The sequence below is a fragment of the Triturus cristatus genome, chromosome 9, assembly GCF_964204655.1.
Source record: "Triturus cristatus chromosome 9, aTriCri1.1, whole genome shotgun sequence".
Taxonomy (NCBI): domain Eukaryota; kingdom Metazoa; phylum Chordata; class Amphibia; order Caudata; family Salamandridae; genus Triturus; species Triturus cristatus.
In genome coordinates this window covers 936,825,662-936,845,977 of record NC_140592.1, presented here as the reverse complement: position 1 = coordinate 936,845,977, position 20,316 = coordinate 936,825,662, and the positions used below count along the sequence as shown (strand labels likewise).

The window sequence follows — 20,316 nt, the reverse complement described above, 5'->3', positions numbered from 1 at the left end:
TGGAAGCATATCCAATACTAAAAACGGATTTATCACCTCTAACCGTTTTTGTTGTTAGCAAATTTCTAGACACAATGTGGAAAACCAGAAGAAAGTCTTTGTAATTTTGAGATCACTTAGTTTCACTTTTTTCTGTTTGTCTTGGGTGACTGGTCGTATTGTCATCTTATGTGCATTGCTAACTTGACAGTATTCATTTTCCGGCTATAACGTGTATTCTGGTATATATTTTCAATTTTTGATTTTACTATCTGTATTTTCTGTTTATTCTGTGTTTTTCTTTTATGACTCACTGTAGTCGAAATAAAGATATATTAAAGGTAAAGGTAATACAATAATCTCTGTTAAGTTCTCTTAGGAAATAGTTTACTTTGCCAAATGTAATTTTGTATACATTTATACTTTTATGACAGTATGCCTTTTGGCTGCCTTGTGGAAAACATATACTCAGTACAGTAGGCTTGAGTTGATTATTGTGACAAGCCAATGATAAAGGTATAGCCAAATTGTTATGAAAAGGTACATATTTCACATATTAATTGTGAAAAGTATACTATTAAAAACAATAAGCATTTCAGGGTGGATTGTAATTAGTCTGGGTTAAAGTTAAATGCTAGGCTATTTGTTAAATGGAATCTCACTGATTACTTTACTAGGCAAGGGGTTTGGTGTTGGTTACCCCTTTTGAGAAACCATGGGTAAAGAAGATTTGCACTTTTTTAAGTTGTGTCCTAGGAGAGACAGTCTTTTGTTTTGCTAACTGTAATTTTGAATACTTTTTCAATGTTTTGATTGTATGCCTTATAGTTGCTTTGTGAGAAAACCTACGCTCAGTGCAGTATACCTGAGATGGTTATGGTGATAACCCAATGATAATAGCTATAGGCCTAATTGGTGTGAATGGAAATGTTGTGCCAGATGCTATAGGTCTGGCCTATTTATTATGAAAAGTTATTACAAAGGCAGTAGGCCTGACTAATTTATTTTGAAAAGCAAATGGTAAAGCCAATATGCTTCTAGCAGTGAATTGTTATTAGATTATGTTACATGATGTAGAAAAGGTATTCAGTTCCTTTTAATGACACAGATAACCATAGTAGGTAAGGGTTCTGCTATTGGTCATCCACTCTGACAAACCTTAGGCGCAGAATTTTATTTTGATGATTCTTGCTCGGTCCTATTGAGAGGGATTATATATAGTTTTTCCAAACATAATTTTGGACGCATGTATACTTATAAAAGTATATCTGATGGTTACCACTTTCATGTGCACTTCAGTAGGCCTGTGTGGTATATAGTGTCAAGTCATTGGTAAAGGACAAAGGCCTTACTGGTTCACTAGAAAAAGTTATACAGATTCCTTAGGTGTGATGTGTTTATAATGAGAAAGCAAGCAGGCCATGCTTACTTATTGTGAAAAGCATGTGTTAAAAGGTAATATGGTTTTAAAGGTGGAATATTATTACACTGTGTTAAAGTCTGTAGGCAGGTAATTTGTTACATAGAATATCACAGATTACCGTAGCATGCAAGGGTTTCGGTGTTGGTGACACAGCCGAACAAACCATATTGTAGGAAAGGGCTTCTTTTTGTATGATCACTCCCACCGTATGTTTTTGGACTGATGCTGCCGGTTTTTAGACTCTGTAGTGCAATGGGCCCTGATGTCCAGGCCCCAGTGCATGTGCTCTGACCCCTAAATTACGACTACAAGTAGCTAATACCCGATTGGCTTATTTAACTTGCCTAGAAGTCCCTAGTATATGGTACAAGTGGTACCTAGGGCTAGTAGGTTAAATGTCACTATTGGACTGCAGCACTTAATTGTGCCACCATTATAGTAACATGGTGAAAACACGGTACTAGGCCTGCCAGTTGAGTAGCTTTAAACCTGCCAACTCGACATTGCAAAATACACCCTCTATGTCAGGTCAAAACCTTACTTTTTAATATTGATAATCCACTCATAGGGAAGTCTTGGTAGACCACCAGGCAGCGTGCTTAATATTAAAAAAGATGGGCATGTTCCTTTTGTGTTTAACATGCCCTAACAGTAAAAACACAAAATTGCTGTTTTCACTATAGCAAGGCCATTGGTCCCATTGACTTACATGGAGTTTCACTAGCCACTACACTAATCTCCATTTCGGATCACCAAAGATCCCAAGGTATCAAATAAATTGTGACAATAAACCTGACTAGTTGCTGAGAATGGTTTTAAGTTCAATTTTAATAGGGAGGGGACTTTAGAAAGTCACTGCTTTGTTGTCCAAACCTCAGGTCGCCTTTCCTGTCTGTCTGCAGCAGTTGTCACCAGATACAGCATGCTGCCCCCTCTTCAGAAGTGCAAAGCGCTCTAAGGAACAGGGAACACAGAGAAGTGCTGGTTGGAGGAGGTGTGACCTCCTCCAGCAGGATGACTACTGGGCAGCTACATACGGCCAAGCTTCAAAGATGGTCCTGTCTCAGTGAAGCAAATGGCGATCACATTTTCACATCCCCACTCCTTTGTATAGACAGACAGGCTGGCATCTCCTCCAGAAGGGGAAAGGTCTATTGATCCCGTAACTCATGTCAGAGTGTTCTCTGCCCCCCACCCCCAAAAAGGAGAAAGATTTAGTCACCTGTAAAGAACACTGAGACCACTGTAAGCGTGAGACTGGTTGACCTGTGGCAACTGGCCCTGTGCTCGACTCCATTGATGCATCGTGTGAAATCGATTCCTGAAGCCGGAGATAATCCCTGAAGTTTTTGCACCCCTGATGAGGCCCCATGAAAAATCTCTGAAGCTCTTCAGCACCCTGCCATCCTGCATCCCAGCATCAGGACCACTTCTTGGCTGGACCACGTTGGAGGAGAAAAAGACACTGGGGGCCCTAAGACTGCAGTAAGCAACAGGTGACTGTCTCCCTGAACCAAAGTGGTCCCCGCTGCAGCCTACCCAAATTAAGAGATGTAGTTGAACTAGCTTGTTGGCTAAGAACGGTTCAACCGATTACAACTATGTATTGCATTTAAAAAAAATTATTTACTTGCTTTTGAAAATGTACATCTCAGGTTTCCCTCAATAGATTGTCATTTTGTGTCTATTTTAAAATAATAATACACTCTATTTTTCTAAATTGGTGTTGGATTTTTATTTTGTTGTGTTCTTACTTACTACCTGTTTTTGTACTTTACACTTGTTCCTTTGATTAGGCCTGAGTGCTCTGTGCAACGGCTACCCCGGACTGAGATTAGGGTTTTCTCATACAAACTTATCTAGACCTGATAAAGAGTACACAGTGAGGTCTCCAAACCACATCATGCAATAACCCACTTTCCTACATGGGAATACACTATTTGCACAATAGTATTCCTTATTGGTCTAGTATGAATTTTATATTGTTTTTACAACTGTATTTCGTACCTTTCGTAATTTTATAGCAGCATACCAGATGGTTGCCTTGTGGGAAGGCTTATGACCAATTTAGTGGGTCTGAGTTACTTATAGTGACAATAGGCTTTGTTTTAAGGAAATGTTATGATAAAGGCAATAAGTCTGACTTCTTGACTATGACTTGACAATGTTAACTTAAATATATATTTGAGGGTAGATTGATAATATTCTGATTTAAAGCCTGCATATAGGTATTTTGTTACATGGAATTTCACAGATTAACATAGTAAGAAAGGGCTGTGTTGCTTGGTATCCACTCAGACAAACAGTAGATATAGAACGTGGGTAATTGCATGGTCAGAACCCAGGGTTAGGCCCTTTTAGGAGAAAGAGCCTTTTGCTTTGTCAACTCTAATTTTGTGTATTATTGAATTATATAACTGTATGCAAATGGTTGCCTTGTACAGGACGCCAGAGTTGGTTATGGTGTTAAGCCAATGATACCAGCTCTAGGCCTGACCGGTTCACTAGGAAAAATATTTCCGAAGGCACAGGGCTAATCTGGTTATGACAAGTTATGATAAAACCAGGAGGCCTGAAATATTTAATGCAAAAAGCATATATTAAAGTTAATAAGCATTTAAGGGTGAATTGTTATTAATCTGTATTAAAACCTACAGATAGGTATTTTGTTATTTGAAATGTCACAGATTACCTTTGTAGGGAAGAATTTTGGTGTTGTCTGCAGCCTTATAGGGAGATGATTTGCATTGTAATAATTCTTGTTGGAATCTCTCCTTAGCTGCCTGCCAGGTTCTTGTAATAAATAAAATATGTGATACATAGAGGTCCATTGGGTTTGCTCTATTGAGCCACTGTTCTTCTGAATGTCATTTACACTCTGCTTCCATCCATGACTGCATGGAGGGGTGGCAAAGACCTGTCCAGATGCGTATCTAGCACCGAATTGAAATCCCAACCCAGTAACCACGGAATTCCAGCGTAAGGGGCCAAGGACTGGGACAACTGCGCCAAGAACGTTGACTACCTCACTGAACCTGAGGCGTTTTTTCCGGGTGGCCTCGGATAGTGGGCGGGGGTGGCCTGGGGCGGGTTGTCTCACACTAGATCTCGAAAAACCCTTTGACTGCCTGGAGTGGGGCTATCTTGCGACAGTGCTGACGAGATACGAATTGGGCCCGGGGTTTCTCCAGATCGTTGCACTCCTATACAGGAACCCAACAGTGAGGGTAAAAACGGGGCCCTACATCTCAGCTGCAATACCAATCTACAAGGGCACCAGGCAGGGGTGCCCGCTCTCACCCCTCCTGTTCGCACTGGCAATGGAGCCCCTAGCCTCGGCACTGCACACGTCACTAGGTGACGGAATTCCTCTAGGAGATGCGACGCATCATGTGTCACTATACGCCGACGACCTTCTGATATTCGTCAGAGACGTCAGTAATATTCTGGTCGCTTTAGAACGCATATTGATTAACTTCGCCGCTCTCTCGGGGCTGAAGGTGAACGCCGCTAAGTCCTGTTTGTATGCGTTTGGAGGGGATACCCTGGACCAAGGCTATATCCTGGAAGGTGTGCGCGTGCAGTGGAAGGCAGACACTTTCCGTTATCTGGGAGTCCAGATATATCGCCAGCCAGCGGACCTTATTGAGGGCAATCTGGGCAGGGCTGTGTCGGCGATTAGGTCCCAGATGCGTTTTTGGAACACGCTCCCACTCACTGTCACCGGCAGGGTGGCCCTGGCCAAGATGGTGATACTTCCCCGTCTTCTGTATTATTTTGCCAATCTGCCAACATATATCCCAGCGGCCTTCTTTGCCGCGCTCACAAGGTCGCTCCGCGATTTTATTTGGGGTAGCTCGCACCATAGGATGGCTTTGCCCAAGCTCTACCTGCCTACCGACCAGGGAGGCCTGGCTGCGCCGTGCTTTGAACATTAATCCTTGGCAGCACAGCTTCAGTGGATAGCCCGTTGGTTGGCAGGTAGGGGCCTAGATGACACCGCAACAACAGCGTCTCCCCTGTCTCTAGCGGACGTTACTAAGCTCTTCCAACCAGCCGCGAAAGCCCCAATGCCGACACCACTCCTTATGGTAGTGGCCTACAAATGCTACCGCCGCAGCCTATATCTCACTAGAGCCAATGTGAAATATTGTGAAATATACCTTTGTAGGTCGGACTCTGCTGCTGCTTCTTGGTTGATGGGGGTTTTGGACTCCTGTTCATGTTATATCTCATTAAGTGTGCCTGCAAGTATCCTGGTGGATTTGTGTAGACTATGTGCATTATACCACTGGTCCTCTCATACCAAAGCATGACATTGTGTATCATACTGGGGTTCGTATCGTTATCACCTGGTCGTTAAAACCATTGACTGTTGAGCAAGAGCTCCTCATGCCCCATGATACGGCTCTTCTGGTTCAGCCTATTGCTTTATGATTTGGTCACTGTTAATTGAGTCCTGGTGCTTATCTATAAGCTTTAAAACTTGCAAAACAATAAACAGATTTATCAAAAAAATAAGTCAGTGGATGATTGAATTGATCCGTAAGTGCAAATATGAGTGACAGAGTGCACATACGATAACTTGCGTGCCTCAACACAAAAGGCACATTCATTTATAAGCCAAACCTAATGACATTGCCAATGTTTGTTTAATATGTACACTCATAGCATCCTGGTGTCCCTACGGCTACGCTGATGTTGCTTATTAGTGCCTGATTTGAATTATAATTTGCTCCTCTCTCTCATGTACCCTCTTCCATCACACTCCCAGGCGCTGAGTCCCATAATACAACAACTACAACTCAGTGGTTATCACACATGATATGAAAACCCTTCCTACATAGAAGAAACCCAAAAACATTATCTTTTCAACCACACACTCTACACAGTGTAGCTTGCTCTACGTGAAGGTAAGCGCTGTCACATCCCACATAGGAGTAGAAGTGCTATACAACTGCTACACCACCAATCAAACACTTCAATATAATGGCAGTCATTGTCCACAGGACCCGGCCTGGAGATGAATGTGGGTTTGGAGCAATTGAATGCTTATGCAATGAACAGTTATAAGGGCATAGGGATGAGGTGATGGTGTGCACATCATGTGGAAGGTGACGCATTTTTAAGAGGATCGGATGGTGCTGTGGTTCATAAATCGTGATGAGAGGAGTGTCAAGGATTCAGGGAAAACTGACAAGATGAACGTGGATTCAGAGTGTGGCTGTAGGGAGAAATAATGTCAGTGCTGTGTTCACAAGCAACATGTACCGACAGGATTGGTCTCTGTGGTGAGAGAGAAAAAAATCCAATGGAGGTATGCAGGAATGGCATGGTGTGTACATTTTGGCAGGGCTCATGCAGACATTGGGAGCATGCATGTATTGGGCCAGTCTAGGCCTTCAAAAAGTGCAGAGGTGAGAAATGTACATGATGCAGTGCACAGTGTAATCTAATTAGATATTTTGTGACTTTTACACCTATCACCAACATAGTATTGCTCAAACCATAAGAAAGCAAAAGTCTCCAGGGTGACTAGAGGAGAGAGTGCAACCGTCAAATTCTAAAAACACTCCATGTCACTATGGCGTAAGGTAACCTCCTTAAGTATGTGATTGGTCAACAGGTTGCTAGATCGAATCATAGAAGGGGTAACCTTCCACAGTGTTTCTACAAAAAATATTTGCCATTTGCTTTGTTTCAGGTGAGTACGGAAGATGACATTAACTTGTTAGGAAGACAAGTGTGTTTTAAAGATTGAAGAGGTAAAAAACATAATCACATGGTTGGGTAAATAAACACTTCCTGTTCGACAACATTTAGCAGAAAGTTGCCACACTGTACCAACCAACTTAACAATACAATTAAAGGAAATCCACTACCTGTATGAATATTCGATATTCTTCACTTGTGAGCCCTCCCTCAGCCATTCGCATCCTCTCTTCTTCATCAAGCTGATGTGCAATAGAAGACAATTCCACAGGACTGAAATACTCTCCCTGCAGCAAATTATTGAGGCAGTGCTGTGCACACAACGATCCCTCCTGCTGTATTGGGATACAAAAAAAAAAGCATACTGCAATATTATTGTATGTTGTCCGTAAGTACGCGAAAGAAATTGTGTACCACTATATGTTGCCTATAATCCACAAGGATCAGATTGCACACTAACATTTACATGTACAGAATTATTGGTATTAGTGAGTACAAGTCAGCATTCACAACTGCTCAAGGTATCATGACAACTATTTGAATTAGGTCAGTATATGTAGTGCTGTTGAATCTTGTTAGGAGATCATAAATCCAATTAAGCTACAAATCACAAACAATTCAATAAACTGGTTTGTTAATCCAACCAATTTGGGCTTTTTGACTTTAAAAGGTCTTTCACTCAAGGGTCTCAATTAGAATTTGGCAATAAGACTAATGCCTACTTCCCATTGACATCAACTCAGCGATTTGCAGAAAATTCTGATGTGAACATGATACGATCTTTAAATTAGAAAGACCCAAGTATCAAATGTATTTACCTACAAAAGTTGCTAACCTTGACAAAGCAGGAATACAGCATCTGAAAAGGAAAAAACTACAGAAAAAAAAGCCCGGCAACACCCACACTACTGGCAGTGTGCTTGTTTTAGCTGGTTGGCTAACATGTCGAAAACATGAGTTCACATTGTCCATAACATTTAAAGACCGCACTCACACCTTTATTCTCATTTTCTGTGCATTTTAAGGAAGGTGTAAAGCCAGCACAAATTATAACCAACATTGGATAAAATGACCAGTGTTATTCAGAATTGTTTTGTATAACAGATTTCAAGCAATGGCGACTTCAGATGTAGCATAAAATTCTGCATGAAAGACTAAAATGGTCTTAAAAGGGGTTTCAACTTTTATGCACATTATTTCTTGAGCCTAATGAGAATAAGCTTTTATCTTTTAACCCCTTCAGCGCGGCGCAGATTTCCGCGCCACGCTGAAGGTTCCGTGCGCGGGCGGGGCCATGACGGAACGGTTCCGTCATAAGCACAGCCCAACCGACGTGCATGACGGAACCGTTCCGTCATACGCGTCGAACGGGTTAAGGAGGAGTTGTTAACTGAAAATCAAATTTCACCAACCAAGATATAATTATTCGTAGACAATTACCTGATGGAAATTAGATTTCACTGTTTTTGTTAGATGTGCAGAAATAACACAGTAAACACCTACGGTATGGGCAACTAGGCGAAATTTCAGAAAAAGCCCCAAGCTTAGGAAAATCCAAATATTTTTATTAGAGATGCAGGTCTAGTGACTTAAATAATCTACTCGCCCTAATTATAATGGTCTTGACCCATAAACTGGGTTCAAATCTTGCGATCCTGGGAAAATATGTTAATTCACTGAGACGCTATTTTCTTATCACATATGAGAGCACCCTCAAATATGCAAGCTCAGCATGTCTGCTGTACAGAAAACTCTTTTGTTTGATTTAATAGACTAAACTTTTGCTCCATATATAATACAATTGTAGCCACATATAGGATACACGTGACCGCTGACTTGCCTCTTAGTTCATTAACCGCAATGTAATCAGGGCAGGGGCAGGAAAGTTTCTCCAAATCACGCTTGAAAACTATCACTTTTAATAAATACATGACTAAAGCCGAAAGTAGCAGCACACGGTCATTTGCAATCAGCAGATTTTACATTGAAATGGCCAAAGAATTTGTCACCGACATGTGGATTTAAAACTATATAGCGTACAATGTTTGTAAATCGAGTATTAGCAAATGTTTGTCATTTGCACATCACCAAGTAGTGTTCTGATTTGATTTGCTAGCATCACACTTCTGAATTACAAAACAAACGTTCTTTCATAATTCCCCGATATATTTTGAAATACTTGTACTATTCACTTACAAGCTGTTTAAATGTTTTGTAAGAAAAAAAACTGACATTTTATAACCTTTTGTTTCACAATTATTGTCAGATAGTTTACATGACAAAAAGCACTAACTTTAGTAAGAACAAGAAAAGTAAATACTATTTTCCAGGAAAAGATAAGCATCAATTAGTAAAAAGACAAACTGACATTTGACCTCTGTCCTTAAACAGACCAAATGTGTCAAGATAAAAACAAGATTTAAAGGCTTAATTGCTCATTCACTTTCTGAATAAATAGAACACCTGTTCCTTCCAGCTTAAGTTCACTCACCAGCACAGACAAGCGCTGAAAATAGCTGATGAAAATAGCTCGACCTGATAAAATCTCACTCACCGTTGCGAGTAGATTTCTCGAGGCCTGAACCCTAAAGAAAACCCAAAGATTTTGGAGTAGATACCTCATCCACTATGAACAGTGGCATTTATTTATTTAGAATTTTATATATAACAAACGTGACCTAAGAGGGTATCAGAGAGCTTTACAAATGATCAGGGTAAGATAAAACAAGCAAAGCAGACGATAAGTAATAATAGTCTAAATACCAGTACCGGAAGTAGTAGTACCTGTCAGGTCCCCACAAGTCTTACCTTCTGCTTGGGGAGAGATCCCACAAGGACGACGTGGACAACCACCTCCTGCGCCCTTCTCTACCCGGAAGGACCAAATATCACTAACCAGGTCAAAGAGGGGACCGGGGGAGGCTGCCAAGGAAAGGGTGAGGGCAATGTGGTGGATGTCGTGGTGGGGCACCCTCTGTGGGTCTTGTGTCGGCACCACCTAAGGGCGAGAGTGGAGGAAGGAGTAACAGCTGCACCAATTAAAGTGAACAGACAGGCAACAAAAGACATGAGCCCCAAATAGTCACCTGGAATGAAGTGCTTCTGTGATGGTACTGCAGAAGGTAGGGGATCCGAATCTCCACATCGTTCTAAATGCCTGTGAGGAGCAAATCCATTCGTCGATGCGGGTTGCAGCACACGGTGGTTGCGCTCCTGCGCGGTTTGAGGTACTAAAGGAAGAGAACCTGACTCCGAGCCGTCGCACCAGTTACGCAACCCAAGGTAGCGTTGACGAGGGAGCAGGTGGTGTGGAGGACAAAGTAAGCATGACTTTGTGCCGTCACACGAGTCGTGAAGGAAGAGGGAAGCGCTCCTGCGCTGGCGTAAGGGACAAGTAAGCGCAACTCCGTGCCGTCGCACGAGTCGCGAAGGAAGGGTCAAGCGCTCCTGCGGTGGTGTGAGGGACAAAGTAAGCGCGACTCCGTGGGGTTGCACGAGTCGCGAAGGAAGGGTCAAGCGCTCCTGCGCTGGTGTGAGGGACAAAGTAAGCGCGACTCCGTGCCGTTGCACGAGTCGCTGACGTTGGGAGCTTTGGGCGCCCTTGCGCGGTCCGGACAGCGAGTCCGGTTGCTGATGGAGCCTCGCGTACGCTCCTGCGTTCCTGCGAAGCTCCGTGGAAGTATACGAAGCGCCGATGTGGGCGTCTTCGGGCCTGAAATGCGGATCTTGCCGGAAGTGTCGGCCGGCAGGTGACGTCAGCTGTTTCAGTCTCCAACAGCTAGACAGCTAACCTGCCAGGCGGACTTCGGTGGGAGGAGCCTCGTTATGTTTGGAGAACGCCTCGCTTCCGATCAGCAGGAAGCAAGGAGGCGAGCGAGAACATGACAGCATCCACCCTTAAAACAGACCAACCCCGTTGGTCAAATAGGGGTAACAGGACGGGGTTTCTGGGGTTGCCGGGCATGAAAGGCGCAAACTAAATTAGGCGCATTACGGACATGGGATAGGGGCTCCCAGGAATGCTCTTCCGGGCCGTACCCCTTCCAGTCCACCAGGTAAAAGAGTTTACCCCTTGTTCTACGGGAATCAAGGAATGCCCGAACCTCGTATTCCACGTGGTCATCCACGGGAACAGGAGGTGGGGGCTCAGCTATTAAGCAGTCAGGATGGGCAGGACGTAAGAGAGAGACGTGAAAGACAGGATGGATCTTCATGTGTGGAGGCAGCGAAAGCTTCATGGACACCCGGTTAATTACCCGAGCTATGGGATAGGGACCTATGTATTGTGGCAATAGTTTCTTGGGCCCACGTGTGTTGAGGTTCTTAATGGACACCCACACCCTATCCCCCGCTACGTATGTAGGTTCGGTTTGTCTGTGTTTTGTTTGGAATATTCTTTGGCTAGTTTGAAACAAGCTTGCTGCCATATGGTGCGGAGCAAGGCATGATACTCCTGTATGGTGGGTATACCACAAGCCTGGGCCTCTTCCCAGGGAGTCGTTCTGGGATGTTGGCCTTGGAAACAATAGAATGGTGATACCCCAGTGGCAGCGTGTTTGTTGTTGTTATAGGCGTATTCCACCATCCATAACACTTCGGACCATTCTTTTTCAAAGGAAAGCAGCAAGCAACGGAGGTATTGTTCCATGGTACGATTCGTTCTCTCTGCCTGCCCGTCTGTTTGGGGATGGTAGGAGGATGACAAACGTGCTTCCATGTTCAAAAGAGTGCAGACCTCCATCCAGAACCTGGACACGAATTAAGTTCCTCTGTCTGTTATTAGCACTGAAGGGATTCCATGTAGCCGTACCACATTCTGCAGGAAGACAGCTGCCAATTCCGCAGCTGAGGGTAGTTGTTTCAGTGGCACAAAATGCACCATTTTCATTAGATGGTCCACGATAGTGAGGATGGTAGTGTATCCCGTTGTGGTCTTAGGAAGTTCCACTACGAAGTCCATCAAGACGGTGTGCCACGGGCATGGGGGAACAGGAATGGGATGCAGCAGCCCCACTACGGGTTGGGAGGGTGACTTCCCTTGAGTGCAGATGGTGCAGCGTGCTACGTAGGCTTGTGTGTCAAGGTTCAGGGTAGGCCACCAGAATCACCTTTGTAATAGGTCCTTGGTTTTCTGGTACCCAGGGTGACCAGATAGGGGGTGGTCATGGCACATGAACAGTGCTTGTTGCTGGTGATTAGGTAACGGTAAGTAATAAAGCCCCTCCTTGAACAGTAATCCGTCTCGTTCTGTAAGTCCTTGGATGTCTCCTGTCCAGTCCTTCGGGTTCTTTTGTTCCAGATCGTGGTGCAGTTGCGATAGGAAGGTGAAGGAGGTCACCGCTCCCTGGAAACATCGGATTGGGATAACGGGTACTGGTTCCGTGGTGTGTGCCTGGTCTTCGATTTCTTCCAGCCTGGACAAGGCGTCAGCCTTGGCTTTCTCCCTTCCGGGTCAGTAGGTGATCTGGAAATCATACTCGTTGAAGAATAGCGTCCATCGTAGTTGCCTCGCCGTCAAGGCTCTGGCTGAACGGAGGAACCGTAGGTTTCTGTGATCGGTGAAGATGGTCACCGTGTGTTTAGAGTCTTTTAGGTAATGCCGCCAAACGCCGTTTTGATGGCCAGGAGCTCCCTATCTCTGATGGAGTAGTAGCATTCTGCTGGTTGTAGCTTCCTGGAGTAGTAGTCTACCGGGTGGAGCAGATCGGTTTCGCTGTCTCTTTGCGACAATACTCCCCCTAGAGTGCTCTGTGAGGCATCGGCCTCTACTATAAAGGGGCGATTAGGGTCGGGGTGCTTTAATACCGGAGCCAAGGTAAACCTGGTCTTTAGTTCTTGAAATGCCTGTTCTGCTTTGGCGTCCCATAGGAAACGTGCCCCTTTACGTAATAAGCATGTGATGGGGGTGACAATCCGGGAAAAGCCCGCAATAAAGCGTTGATAGTAGTTTGCGAACCCAAGGAACCTTTGGACTTGTTTCACGGAGCACGGGGACGACTACTGCAATATGGCATCAACTTTTTTGGAGTCCATTTTAACGCCTCCTGGCGTTAGGATGTGTCCCAGGAACTACACTGTCGTGGTGTGGAACACACTTTTCTCTAGCTTCACGTACAGCCAGTGTTGCTGTAATTGCTGGAGTATAGCTCGCACATGCTGGAGGTGCTCCTTCATGTCTGCGGAGTAAATCAGTATATCATCAATATACACAATGCAGAACCGGTCGATGTATTCCCTCAATACCTCATCAATGAAATACTGAAAGGCGGCTGGAGCGTTGCAGAGCCCGAAGGGCATGACACGATACTCGAACAACCCGTACAGTGTTCTGATGGCGGTTTTCCACTCGTCCCCCTCAAGGACTCTGACAAGATGATAGGCCCCTCGTAAGTCCAGTTTAGCATATATGGCAGCACCTTTCACTTGATCCAGTAGGTCGGGTATCAATGGTAGAGGATACCTGTTCTTGATCATTATGGCGTTTATCGCCCTAAAGTCTATACATGTGCGTAGGTCGCCTTCTTTCTTCGCCACGAAGAGGAGGGGGGGAAGAGACAGGAGATTTGGAATGGCAAATAAACCCGTTATGTAGGTACTGGGTGAGATAGGCACGGAGGTGCTCGTTTTCTTTTTCTGTGAGGGAATAGACACGGCTGCAAGGGAGCGTGGAACCAGGAATAATATCGATTCTGCAGTCGAAGTGGCGATGCGGGGGTAGTGTGTTGGCACCTCGTTCGTCAAATACTTGAGCCAGGTCTCTGTATTCCTCGGGTACTGCCTCGTGTGCGACCATACCCATCCCGTCCCGTGGCAGCGTACAGGCTTGGACCGCCCTCGTGACGGTTTTCACCTCAGAGGGGTAGCAAGAACGAACACAATGGACAGATTCTAATACAGTTTTTCCGGTTGCCCAGTTAATGAAGGGATTGTGCTGTACCAGCCAGGGAAGGCCTAATATAAGCCTAAACTGTGGGGCATCAATGATATCAAAGGCGATGGTCTCTGTGTGCTGGTTTTCCAGCACCATTTTCAGGTCTTCCGTTTGATATCGGATTAGTCCTGAGGTCAAGTCCGTCCCGTCCACTGCCTTGACCGTTTCGGGTTTTCTTTTTGTTCGTTTCTGCATGCCCAGGCCGGTCATGTACTGGGCGTCGATGAAATTCCCGGTTGCTCCTGAGTCGATCAATGCTATGACGTGCCAAGATGATCCTGTCGAAGAATGCAAGGACACAGGCACGCCCATGTGATTGTGATCGGCACAGATGGTAGGGTCTGTTTTTTCTCGGCTAGTAGTCCCAGTAGACAGACCCCGTTTGCTACTGGGTGGTCCCGTTTCCCAACCATTCTCCTCGGGCGATCGGGAGAACACAAGGAATCCTCTCTCTGGGCTGGCGGGGTTTTGCAGGGCAGTCCCGAACGAAATGACCGTTCTTGCCGCAATACAGGCATAAATTCTGCTTCCGCCTTTTTTCCTTTTCTTCCTTGGTTAAGGGGGCACGGACACCTCCGATCTGCATGAGCTCAGGGGCCTCGTGGGGTTTTATTGTGTCTCTATACACGGGGATTCTGGCCTCACCTCACTTGGTCTTTTCAGTTCTCCACTCTTATAAGCGATAGTTCTGTCTGACTACCATATCAATAAACGGGCCGATCTCCTCTGGTGGGTCTGTCATTTGGGAAATTAGGTCTTTCAACTCATCACGTAGGCCCCTATAGAACACCGATACTTGTTTGGATTCCAGCCAGCGGGCTTCCACCACCAGGCGAGTGAAAGTGGTAATGTAATGCAGCAAATCCGTGTTGCCCTGCTTTAGATAGAGCAGGTCGTTGTCCGCGGCTTGTACGAACGTATGGCGGGCAAACATACGTCGCATGGTCTCCTGAAGTACCGGAAAGTTGTATAGCAGGGGTTCGTCGTTCTCCACCAAAGGAATGGACCACTGAGCGGCGTCGCCTCCTAAATAGGAGAGAACAAAAGCGACCTTGGAGGCGTCATCTGGGAAGGCAGTTGCTCTGGCCATGAAATGTAGGTGGCATTGATTATGGAATATGCTGTATTTCGCGCTATCGCCATAGAAGCGTTCTGGTGCGGCCAGCTGCGCCGCGGGTTGGGCTATTACCTGAACGGGTGGGGAAGCAGTCGAGAGAGCAGACGGGGGACCCCCGGGTTAAACAAGTAAGGCCTCAACACTCCCTCTTACCTGTGTCAATACGTAGGGGAGGTTTCCCAAGGTCCTGTATTTCCCACGCCCAACTGCCCTTGTAAGGTAGTTATGTCGTGTCGTAGGCTACGATTCCCAGCTTGAATATTAACAAGCATGGCAGCTATGTCCTGCAAGGTGACGTCGGGGTTGTCCATGTTGTCTGGGTGGGATGTGTAACGTGGGCTTCGAATTCTGTCAGGTCCCCACAAGTCTTACCTTCTGCTTGTGGAGAGATCACACGGGGACGACGTGGACAACAACCTCCTGCGCCCTTCTCTACACGGAAGGACCAAATATCACTAACCAGGTCAAAGAGGGGACCGGGGGAGGCTGCCAAGGAAAGGGTGAGGGCAATGTGGTGGATGTCGTGGTGGGGCACCCTGTGTGGTTCTTGGGGTCTTGTGTCGGCACCACCTAAGGGCGAGAGTGGAAGAAGGAGTAACAGCTGCACCAATTAAAGTGAACAGACAGGCAACAAAAGACATGAGCCCCAAATAGTCACCTGGAATGAAGTGCTTCTGTGATGGTACTGCAGAAGGTAGGGGATCCGAATCTCCACATCGTTCTAAATGCCTGTGAGGTGCAAATCCATTCGTCGATGTGGGTTGCAGCACACGGTGGTTGCGCTCCTGCGCGGTTTGAGGTACTAAAGGAAGAGAACCTGACTCCGAGCCGTCGCACCAGTTACGCAACCCAAGGTAGCGTTGACGAGGGAGCAGGTGGTGTGGAGGACAAAGTAAGCATGACTTCGTGCCGTCACACGAGTCGTGAAGGAAGAGGGAAGCGCTCCTGCGCTGGCGTAAGGGACAAGTAAGCGCAACTCCGTGCCGTCGCACGAGTCGCGAAGGAAGGGTCAAGCGCTCCTGCGGTGGTGTGAGGGACAAAGTAAGCACGATTCCGTGGCGTTGCACGAGTCGCGAAGGAAGGGTCAAGCGCTCCTGCGCTGGTGTTAGGGACAAAGTAAGCGCGTCTCTGTGCCGTGGCACGAGTCGCTGACCTTGGGAGCTTTGGGTGCCCTTGCGCGGTCCGGACAGTGTGTCCGGTTGCTGATGGAGCCTCCTGCGAAGCTCCGCGGAAGTATACGAAGCGCCGATGTGGGCGTCTTCGGGCCTGAAATGCGGATCTTGCCGGAAGTGTCGGCCGGCAGGTGACGTCAGCTGTTTCAGTCTCCAACAGCTAGACGGCTAACCTGCCAGGCAGACTTCGGTGGGAGGAGTGTCGTTATGTTTGGAGAACGCCTCGCTTCCGATCAGCAGGAAGTGAGGAGGCGAGCGAGAACATGACAGAATCAAGGCAGCGTGAACAACTCCCTCTAATCCCAAAGAAACATAATAGGCCATAGTGCCGAGCAACAGATCGCCAGTGCAGCCAGTGTGAATAGTCATTGCCGAGTAGAGGTCCTGTGAGCTAGAGCAGGCATTTGTTCTCCAATAGCACATTCACTTGCTTTTTGAAAGACGTCCGTGAAGTAATAACTTGGATTTCAGAAGGAAGGGAATTCCAGATAATTGGGCATGCTTCATTATCGGCGCCTATGCACACCCTGGTAGGGTAGGTCTACCAGGGCAGACTCAATAGAGGTCAGGAGTTTTTATATAAATCGCTATTAGATTTGAAGCAGGGATCCAGAGAAACAACCAGTTAAAATGTCTCAAGGTAGTCCCAAGGGAATTTCCTTTATTTGAGTACCCCAGACATTAAAACAAAGTTGTGGGGATTTTTGAATATAATTGACTCAGTTGCCCTATCTATGCCAACATGTTTCGGCCCACATTTAAAGCCCATACGGATCGGAGGCCTTCTTCAGGGCTATATGCATCCGTCTGCCTACTGATTCATAACATGAGCAGAAATTAGGCAAAAGGATCTCACTTTTTCTGAAGTTTCTATTGGAAACCCCCTAATTATGGGTGATTCTGGAGTCATGCAAGTCAAGCGGGAGGCACACTCCTGTAGTCACACATTCGTCAAGGTAGCAGTGCCTGCGTTTAAACCTGCAAATCTTCTGCAACGCATGGGTGCCATTTAGCACAACTGTCGAGGGTTGAGGCCTTTTATTGCGGATGTCCCGGGGCCCGACCTACTATACGTCCTGAGCAACTGGGCCAATTACCACTCCAGCACTTGACTCTCAGTGGTAGCACAGGGCGAGCAGTTCAGGCTTCTCAGGAGAGCAGGCAGGGAGTATGTGTTTTATGCAGGGGGTGAATATAGGCTCACAACTCAAAATACGTTCAGTAGCAGCAATAAATGATGGTCAAATTAAATACTTGCTTTCATGAAAAAGGGGACATTTTTATACGAACACAAAGGGAAATACCACATAAACAAATACACACAGATCTTCTGAGATCAGTACTCTAGTGTTAGGCAGATCCCAGAGTCCAACTTCCCTGTCTACTGGCATTCCTCATTCATGATAGGAGACATTCAGGTTAGGCTCCACTAGCAGTCTGAGTCTTAGGAGGCCCACCTACTCTTTCAAAGTCAAGTGTTACAGCGCTTATAGTACTATGAGACACATGTGCCGCTGGGCCCTTCGGCTCTGCAATCAGTCTTACCCGCTCCTGCGGGGGCTTCTCTACCAGAATCCCCGGGAACATTCTACACTTGGTCATTACGGAGGTCTGCAGCTGCTGGAGGCAGTGAGTAGCACTCTTTGCTTTTCAGGGGTTGCGGCTGGTCATCCGCGGCGCTCCCTATTGCAGTAAGTTACTCTGATCCCTCTCTCAGGTAAGGGTGATCACTCGGGCACGGATTCTCGCAGGTCACAGTGGCGGCCTTCGCTCTCGGCACCTACAAAACCAGGTGACGATCCTTGCTTTTCACAGTGGACCGTCTATGCATTACGTGACCACCAACTTTACCTCACACGTGGGCTACAGCTTGATCAGCACAACATTAATTCACCCTTCCCACAGCCACCTCTGGCATATGGGGTTGTCAATTTTCCTCAGCACAAGGGCTATGGCCAGACAGGCACAGCAGCCATGCACTCTTTACTGTGGCCCCCTCTGTTATGTGGGGTTGCGGACATGAATCTGCACACAGACAATGGCCTGATATGTGAATCAGCCACTTCCTCACACCTCAATACAGGGATCCACTTGCCAGGGTCCCCCACTAGACCTCACTCCCTCCAAGTGCTCTCCTCTTCCTACAGGGCACACTGGCATTGGAAAGAAGGCAGGCCCTGATCATCCAGGCTCCAGGGTCGGTGGTCTTGGATTTCCCTGGCTGATATCCCCTAAATCAGCTAGGGGACTGGCAGATCTTAGCCCCCAATCCAGTTCACAGATAGAAGTCTTGCAGGGGCTTTCCTCCTCATTATAAAACCCAACAAGCTACTTGAGAGATGAAACATTTGTGGACCTGGTGCTCCCCTTTTTATAGTCCATTTCCAGACACCAACTGTGATTTAGAGTCAGTCTTTGAAGCTGCTTCTTGGGGTATGCTTCCAATTGAAGTGCCCACTTCAATGTGCCCACTCCTCTGTTTTGCCCTTCCTCCAGAAAGCAGTCGGTACAGCAAGAGCAATTCCAAATCTGATTACCCACAACACAGCCCATGGGATTGACAAGAGATTCACACTGGAATGAAGTAATCCACAAACCTGTGTGGGGGCAGTCCTCTACCTCCTCATGCTCCTCCAGTCAGCACTGGGTCTCACAAAATGGAACCCAGAGTCTTCCATGTATCGTACCACTCACAGGCACACATACACAGCACACAGATGCAAACACGTGTGATGCACAGTGCTAGATACTAACTTGATGAAAGCCAAGGGCGAGTTAAGAACACAGCAGCAGAATTTTACATGAGTGGGCCTTCGGCCTCACTCCAGTGGCACAGGTAAAAAAGGCATGTTCACTCCTATTGATCACTACATGGTATGCTGCCACCACCGAGCTCGTGCCAATTAACTCCTAGTAAAGGTCATAGCCTTTCACCACCATAAGGGTACATTTTGGGTGCCCCTCCCAATCCAACAAAACCGCAATCTATGACACATGCATATGTCATGGCACATACATGATCCATGTTCACCTAGGACTAAAACAACAACAAAATCAACAATGGATCCAGATATCTCTGCAGCTGGGCAGAGATGCATGTCCAACACATTGCGAGGGACTTTTCAGTCATAACACAGGGTAGAGAAGTACACAAAAGAGACAGCTTGGAAACAACACACTCTCATGACATGTGCAACATAGAAGAAAAAAGTAGTGCTTGAAAGCAAGCAATGGAAGCAGCGATGCCAGCTAATCAAAGAGATTGAATAGAGGCAGTGCTCCATGTATGCTCAAGCAGGGCACGAATATGAAGGTGGCAAATGAGAGTGACAAGGAAAGCCAACCAATGAAAAGAAACAGGCAGGCTCCAAGACAGTAGGTTTCCGGTAAGCCACAATACCCTTGCAGCAAGCAGTGCATGTGCTGTCTAGGAGGCTCGATCTAGCAATCTGTATGTATGACATAACAACAAACCAATGGCTGAAAAGGGCTGTCTGAAAACCCTTAAGGGTAAGAATATTTTATATATACAAATAAAAAAAAGGTGATGTTGTTAAGCCAGGCATAAAATATAACAAGCATTGGCAAAGCCGATAGGTCGTGGCAATACGAGAGCTATTGGCAATGTCAATGTCTGTTAGCCATGTTGAATGGCAGCCCGCCCGCCGGTCAGCAAGGCTGGAAGTCATGTATAAAAGTGCTAGGACCTAGTCTGCACTATATTTTGAACTCATATTTGTAAGCACTTTCATGGGCGATAATGAAGAAAACGGTGTTGGTGAAATAAAATATTTGTGCAAGAATACATATTTTAATTGGTGAAGCCATGATATTTCCTGGTTTTCTGGTTTCACTTTGTACAACTTAGCTAGGAAATAAGTATCCATTTGTCTTTCCTTATGTTAAGCAGCAGACTCGGAAGGGGGCCCGAGCAGCAGCTGCCTGCGCCCAGCACAGATAGCTGCTCCTTGGCCTGGCCAAT

The 20,316-nt window shown here is 46.1% G+C and overlaps 1 protein-coding gene across 1 annotated transcript in view; it reads right to left on the bottom strand.

Annotated features, from left to right (window-relative positions):
• Window positions 1-20,316, bottom strand: part of ATXN3 (ataxin 3) — a 383,732-nt gene that overhangs the window by 319,683 nt on the left and 43,733 nt on the right. The window contains exon 2 of the mRNA XM_085626512.1: window positions 7,285-7,449. Coding sequence (XP_085482638.1) covers window positions 7,285-7,449 — 165 coding nt within the window. The remainder of the gene's footprint in view (window positions 1-7,284; window positions 7,450-20,316) is intronic.